The sequence below is a fragment of the Bison bison genome, unplaced genomic scaffold, assembly GCF_000754665.1.
Source record: "Bison bison bison isolate TAMUID 2011002044 unplaced genomic scaffold, Bison_UMD1.0 scf7180017864495, whole genome shotgun sequence".
Lineage (NCBI taxonomy): Eukaryota > Metazoa > Chordata > Mammalia > Artiodactyla > Bovidae > Bison > Bison bison.
In genome coordinates this window covers 1692372-1699923 of record NW_011495054.1, presented here as the reverse complement: position 1 = coordinate 1699923, position 7552 = coordinate 1692372, and the positions used below count along the sequence as shown (strand labels likewise).

The window sequence follows — 7552 nt, the reverse complement described above, 5'->3', positions numbered from 1 at the left end:
CCCCCAAAGCCCTCCTTGCAAAGGGCTGCTGCAGGAGAACAAGGAGGGGAGGGGGCTGTGAGTAAACCTGAGGTTATTCTGCCCACAGGAGGGTGTCTGTGCTCGGACTGTGTCAGCATGCAAGGGACGCCGATGCACAGTAATAAGCCAGTTCCTGGAGGCAGCACTGGGCTGGTAGAGACCAGTGAGGAAGCCGTGTGTCCTGTGGGATTTCAAGGTAATTTAATCAGCAGCACTTGGGCACAACAGAAGGCAAGGGCAAGGAAATAATCAAGTCAGCTCTCAGCTCCTGGTAGTTTTTTCTCTTTAACTGAAAGGGAGGAAATGTGACCAAGAGTAGGGCCTCTCCACGTCGGCACCACTGACGCTTGGAGCCGGATCATTCTGTGTCGCAGGGGCAGTGGGGTGTTTAGTGGTATCCCTGGTCTCCGGCCATCACACCTACTGACCACCTGGCAATCTGGACTTTGCCAACTGCCCCCATTTGCTGCCCTAGATCAACTGGAAAGGTTAGTTTGTTAACAAACAAGCCACTTGCCTCTGAGAAACGCAGGGCTGAGAAAGACAAGAAAAGGGGTTTAAGGTCTCCTTCAGTGAAAAACGCTCTGTAAGATAAAGACCAACGAGAGAAAAACTGGCCAAGGTCACAAACAGCAGTTCACTACATCTGAATGATAAGATGACCAATCAAAATATGGGAAGAGATCAGATAAACATCAATTAGAACACTGAGATCCATCGGCAAAGAGTTAAACAATACCATGGGGTTCTTGGGTATACATGAGACACTCATCACATACATTAGGTGGGAGTATAAATTGGTGAAAATCATTCTCAGATAAACATACAATCGTGCACGTGAAAGCGTATCATCAGTGCATTACTTACAGTAGCCAAAAAAAAGTAACAAGCTAAATGCCCTCAGCAGGAGATTAATAACATTACTGTATATCCATGAAACTGACATGTGATCACTAAAAATTATTAGATAGGCCTGTATGTCACATAGAAGAATGTTCATCAGAGGACTGCTTTCAAGAGGAAAAAGGGTTCTCATCTGCCTAGAAAGTCATGAGGAAGAGAAAAAAACAAGGGCTGATCTCTAGATTGCGTGATTTTAAGTAATTATTACTTTCATCTTGACATATTTCTAAATTACCTCCATTTTAAAAATTATCTTTAGCATGAGTTCTTCTAAAAATTGTAATGAAAACAATACCCAGAACTCTGTAGTTCCCATCCTTCCACCCGAGGGGCCTACCCATTCCCAACCTCGTTGCCCACCTGATGCTGGGCCCTGATGGGTGGCACATGTGGACTTTGTGCCCAGGACTGAGCCCTCACTCACGCCGACACCTCACAACAACCCCATGAGGAGCCATCGGATGTGATCCCGTATCACAGAGCAGGGCCTGGGACCTAAAGAGGAAAGAAGACTACCCGAGGCCATGCCTTAGTAACAAGCAGAAGTTACTGACTGCAAGGCCACACTCTCTCCAGCCAGTGAAAAGCAGATTAAAGAAGCAACGTCTCTGCCCATTTACAATTTACCTGCAAATCCCAACGATGGGAACAGCTTGCTCGGAATCTTGCACACAGCTCCCACAGCACCTGTGCAGCCTCACCAACTGAGGCACTCCCTAGACAGCCTCCGAGTCAGTCTGGGAACAGGCTGAAAGCTGCAAACCATGTTCGAAAATCCTATCCGCCGCTTTTATAAGAGCTGCAGAGTTGTTCCTTCGATACCAGCTCCAGCGCTGCCGGGTCCAGGGCCACCCCGAATCCCAGGCTGCGTTGAGGCGGGTGGCCCTTTCTGTACAGCACCCTTTTCACGGAACGTTTCTTTCCCTATCAGGACATATCTTTACAGCTCCACCAACAAGCACGGCAGTTAAGATTCAGAACTGGGGGAAGTGCTTTAAATTAGCCAATTACCTTTCACCCCAAACATTCGGAATTTAATACATTTTCTTCTAAAGGAATTCTCATTTCATCTTTGATCTTTTCCTAAAACCCAATGTGTATCACACACTTTGCTGAGCTCTGGGCATACAAAACTAAGACAAGATTCCTAATTGTGGAAACTTGCAATTGAAGGAACCAGAAACAAACCAGAGAGGGGAGTAGAGAGGGGTCCAGGCTGGAAGCCTGGGGAGGCCCATGATGTTCCAGGTCCTTGGGAGGCTTCGCTACACAGTCTGCAGTACCCTGAGTTTCCCAAAACAGTTAACACACCTCTCAACTGACTACAGTACAGAGAAACACATTCCAGGACTGAATGAAAATGACCTTTGGATTATTGACCCAATCTGACTACTTATGCCACCTCTCCTCTCCTCTGGCCTGGACAATCCAGATCTATATGCTCTCAGGGGAGTGTTTATAGATGAGTCAGCACTGGAGCAGGCGAGGGGCACCGGGAAGGACAGTGGACCACCAAGCAGCAGATGAAGGTCATGTTCTGGTTCTGTCGTGGAGACCCAGGGAAGTCACTTCACTCTATCACCCCATCTAGAAGGTGGGAACAGACAGCTTAATTTTCTACTTAAGTTACAAAGACCTTGAAAGCAGTGAAAATGCAAAACATGCACACCAATGTTCAAATACAGAGTAAACAGACATGGCTGACCTTTGATATAAACTATTTCCACAGTAAATCTACTGTGAGTTATTGCTCAAGGGTTCAAATAAGCTCAAAGGAGAGGCTTGTCAGTGACAACCACCAGGAGACAGGCTGGGTTACCAAAAGCAGTGAGATGACGAAACAGTAGACGTACTCACGCTTCCACAGAACACACACAGAAGCCAGAGCCTGATGCACACTAAATAAACTTCCTGGGATCTAACATTTAAAAACAACTGCCAGATAGTTTACCCTCTAAGAAAGTGGACTTAGGGGGACAACTAGCTTGGGAAGATAAGGGTGAGAAATAATGCGAAAGAGTTAAGGGAAATTTCCACTATGCAGACTTCAGAGATACAGAAAGGCAAAGCTCCACTGAAATAAACACGCTGAAAGCGGGCTGCAAAACCTATGCTCTGCTCCAAGGGCAGCAGCTGAACAACCGACAAAGAACAAGGGAGACCTTGACAGATCCAGAGGTTAGTGAAGGGCTCTGGGAAAGAACTGTGTGTGATAGCATGACTTCTGAGAGCAAAGAGCTGTATTATGCGACAGTCACGATGTCTTGATCTAAGCCCCAAATACTGCTGGCATTGACCAGAGGGGGTTGTTGTACCAGAAGCACAGGAGGCCCCAAGTAAGCAGACCAGCGCCTGTGCATCCTGAATCCACCGAGGGTAGATGTCTCCTTTAGCACCTTGACAGAAACTTGAGTTTTGTTCTTCGTCTCTGTAAATCATAGAGAAACCAAACGTCTGTACCTGTTACATCTCCTGAAGCTGAAAGCAATAAAAGAGGACCACTTACAGTCAGTTTCGAGATGTATCTTCACTTGGGAATCACCTTAACACTGGGTTCCCATGTCAGGAGAGGAGGAGGCCGCCCCGCAGGTGACTTTCTTGAGACTCCTGATGTTCCAGGGCTGAGAAGACCAGTCATTTCAACCAGGGCGTAGGAAACAATTAACAAAACCCTCCAGGACAACAAGGCAGAATTTCTGGTTAAAACAATGCATGCACATCAGTAAACAAGCATATCCAAACAGACTAGAAAAAAACCTGAGAGCACACAGTGCCAGATGCCAGAAAGTTAGCACAGGATGAGAAGGGAACAGCATCTGAGTTTCTAGACAATTTTAGAAGTCAGGGTGCACTCCTGAAGATGCTGTCAAAACAAAACCAAAAATAAATCAGCTTGAGAGAACATGCAAGTTTTAAGAGGCCAAAGTTTTAGTGGGTGAAGGGACGATTTCACTCATGAAACTCAAGAACACAAGAAAACACCACCAAGAACAACAATCTCCTTGAATATATTCCACTGTCAAGGCAAAACATTTTCCTACAGGAAACAGAATTTTCCCACCACTCCAAAGAAGTCCAATAAATAACTTTACAGTGAAGGGCCCGGGGAGAACACACAAAAGGGCCCACAGGTTCCCAAGCAGCCGCAGGGCTGAGGCGCCCAGAGCGCCGATGCCTCCGCCAGGTCACCCGCCGTTCTGTCTTTCTCGAATTCAACCCGCTGGCGTTTCCAACTGCTTTACGGAGCAAGTCCATCTGGTCAGCCCGGGGGCGAATGAGGCCACAGAGCACAGCACAAGAAGTGGTCATAATCAAGTCTTCTCTTGAAGACCAGAGAAAAGCTTCAGGCTGCAAGTTCTTCAGCAGCACATCCTCCCAGAGGGCCGAGACCCCACAGCGTCACGCGGGGAAGAGCTCGGGAGGGCTCTCTCCGTAGCAGTACTTTGCTATGGGATCCCTATAGGTGTTCTCGTGCTGCACGCTCTGTTGGCAAAACGGAAGAGGAGAACGCTGTGAGAGAGAGCGGGATGGCGGCCAGCATACGCCCCTTGCGGGAGCCCAGGTGAGCCCAGCTCCAAAATGTCACCAGGGCACCCTCTGCAACCAAGGCGGATGCTCGGCATGGAATGCCAACGAAGGGCATGAGAAAGGACAGAGCGTCACAGGACCGTTTCTTTTACACACACGAGTGAGTTTTTTAAAACCTAGCTGTGACTGGGACAACCTGAGACAATAAACTTCCCTCAAATTATTTTAAGTCAGATTAAGATCCAACAGGTGTCTTGCACTTGACCCTGCGCTTCAAAGTAATTCAGTCCTTGGCACTGCACCCTGCAGAGATGAAGGAGTTGCACTTCCAATTGCTTCCATCAAGGTTTGTGTATCTAAGGGCTGGCACATGAGCAAAACACCATGGTACCACACAAATGCTTGACCACATCTGGCCAAGCAAATGAAGTGTGACTACAGATAATCAGCCTCAATGACTAATTTTTCAGCAATTTGTTTTCATACAAGCAACTTGAATTTTTGGCTAGTCGAGAATTCATTAATTAGTCTAAGACCAAGGCTAAATATCTAAATTGTAAGTATTAATCCAATTTATAGTCGTGCAGCCAACTCTGCTTCTTGGGACACTGTTATAAAGGCAAATTGGCAACTGGGAATTTTCTCTTTACAATGAAAAAGCAAAGTCAAGAAAGTTTAGCATCTTCAGTCAAGTTTGGTATTAACTCCTGGGTTTTATCAGTTAAGGAAAGAAAACACCTGGCCTTTTTTCTATTTTCCATTTCTCAGAATGAGAGTATGAATCAAAGTCACGGGTTCAAACTTCCTCCACATTTCCTTTAAAGTCCATTCAAATGGAAAGCTCTTTCAGCAAAACAAGGCCATTAGGAATTTCTTCATGTTTCAAATACTCATTATAATCCCTGAAACATTTACCCAACAATGCTAGATGCCGTAAGAGCAGATCAGAGACATACAGAGTATCATAAAACCCAAAGGAGGACTACAGAAATCTGGCAAAGGGTGTAAGAGTTCCAGAGAATGGCAAATGAGTCATGGATCTCAGACAGAGCCAGGTCAATCTTGGAGACACCATGAAGGAAAGCCAGAGGAAATGTGCTTGTATAACGAACACATTTGGTGATTTTACAGAGAGCCCTCCAACCACCACCCAATCACAAAGGCTGAGAGCAGAGGACGGGAAGTCAAAAGGCAAAAAGGTTCAGACACTTTCAGCAGCTGGTGCCATGTTCAATGCCCAAAGAGCAAAGCATTTAATGACAACATGCTAGAAAGTACTGAAAGCTTAACAACCTACAGATTTATCTGTGTATTTTTCTACACCCACCTGCCCCATGCCCTTGAATCCTAAAATGAACCACATTTTTGTCCCAGAATAACTTAGTACCCACTCTAAATGAGTGGTGGCTTGAAAGCCTTAGTCAAATTTCAGTCAAAGACAGAGGAGAGAGCTTCTCTCAAGAATTTGACTAGTAGGACTTAAAATGCAAACAAGCTAATCAGTCAGGGAACATGCAAGTTAGTTAGACCTTGATTTAAATAAATATAAATATTTTACATCCCTAAATCATATAAATCTCACGTTGACATTCTAAATACAGTCAGCCCTCCGTATCCACAGGGTCTGCATACATGGGTTCAACCAACGGCAGATCAAAAGTATTTCAAAAAACTCCACAAAGTTCCAAAAAGCAAAACATGGCCTTTACACTGTATTAGTTATTATAAGTAATCTAGAAATGCTTTAAAGCATATGGGAGGATGGAGGGAGGTAATATGCAAACATTATGCCATTTTATATGAGCATTTAGGAATTTGGGGTCCTGGAACCAAATATCCTCAGATACCAAGGGATGACTGTACAATCAATCCCTCAAAGTTCCATTTAAATCTCTTCTCCATTATCACCCCACCAAAGGGCCCCCAGTGCGGATTTTCAAGTTTTCTTCCAGACGTTGATTCCCACTGGCCCACCCCGCCACCCGAGACATCATGGCTTCTGACCTGGGATGAGGTTCTGCATTTAGCCAAACACAATTCAAAGTGATCTTCAACTGCCATGAAGAGGTTCTGGAATGCCACAGCTGCCCGGTTGAGGAAGCGCTCCAGGAGGAGTTGCTGTGGAAACAAAAGTTAGTACCTATAATAAATTCCAAACTCAACAGCACAAGGTAACCTTGGAAACTTCTCCTAAAGTAAGAGACTGCTGATGCAGGGAGGGGAGGGAGAGAAAGAGAGGCTTACATGAGCAGGAGGCTGGTGTCCTATTCTTTAGACATCTGACTGGGAATACAACAGCCCACTCTACCAAGGCATAGCTGGAGGAAAGAGAACTACCTCCTTCCCTTGCAGACAAAGGCTACCTCACAGCAGCCATTTCTGACACCTACACCAGGTTCTCTTCTATTTTCAAAGAATCCCACAGAAAGATTCTAATGCTCAATGTGAAATGCAAGCAGAAAAATGAAAGGAGATGCAGCACAAGGAGCAACTCTCCATACCTTGTTGGGCTGCAGGCAGCAGGAGACACAGTACTCGTAGGCGCTACAGCAGCCACTGGACAAGCAGCCGTCACAGCAGTACTGCTTCGTGCCAGGGACGTTGACGTTACAGCAGCCGTTCACCAGCAAATCTCTCCTCTCACAAACGTAACCTGAAAGTCAGAGACTAACCTGAGTATACACCTAGCAGTCCCCTACCTGTCCACCAGGGGCGATCACACGGCAGCAATCAAAGTCCTGCTCCCAAAGAACACACAGCCGGAGTCTGGAGTCAGCAGCATCCTAAAGACCACAGAGTTTGGAATCAGACAGTATCCAATCAGAGCTTGCTACCTGCATGCAGCAGTTTATAGGAAACACAGACTCCTATTTTATAAGTAGGCTGCTGCTGCTAAGTCACTTCAGTTGTGAACAACTCTGTGCGACCCTATAGATGGCAGCCCACCAGGACACTTCTATTATTGTTCATCCTAAATAATAGTACAGGAAGACCTGGGGGATATCACAGGGTCGGTTCTAGACCACCGAAATAAAATGAATCAATCACATGTATCTTTTTTGGTTTCCCAGTGCATATAAAAGTTATGTTTACACTATAC

General features: G+C 45.7%; 1 protein-coding gene across 2 annotated transcripts in view; it reads right to left on the bottom strand.

The window, feature by feature from the left end:
- Positions 1–3432: 3432 nt before the first annotated feature.
- LOC104980009 (chromosome unknown open reading frame, human C12orf49) overlaps positions 3433–7552 on the bottom strand; it is a 16679-nt gene continuing 12559 nt past the window's right edge. Inside the window, exons 3-5 of one of the 2 annotated variants that reach the window (XM_010828554.1) lie at positions 6954–7105; positions 6457–6570; positions 3433–4407 (exon numbers count right to left, since the gene is read on the bottom strand). In XM_010828554.1, the coding sequence (XP_010826856.1) occupies positions 4324–4407; positions 6457–6570; positions 6954–7105 (350 nt within the window). In that variant the 3' untranslated portion in view covers positions 3433–4323. The remainder of the gene's footprint in view (positions 4408–6456; positions 6571–6953; positions 7106–7552) is intronic. The other variant, XM_010828556.1, reaches the window with a different exon arrangement.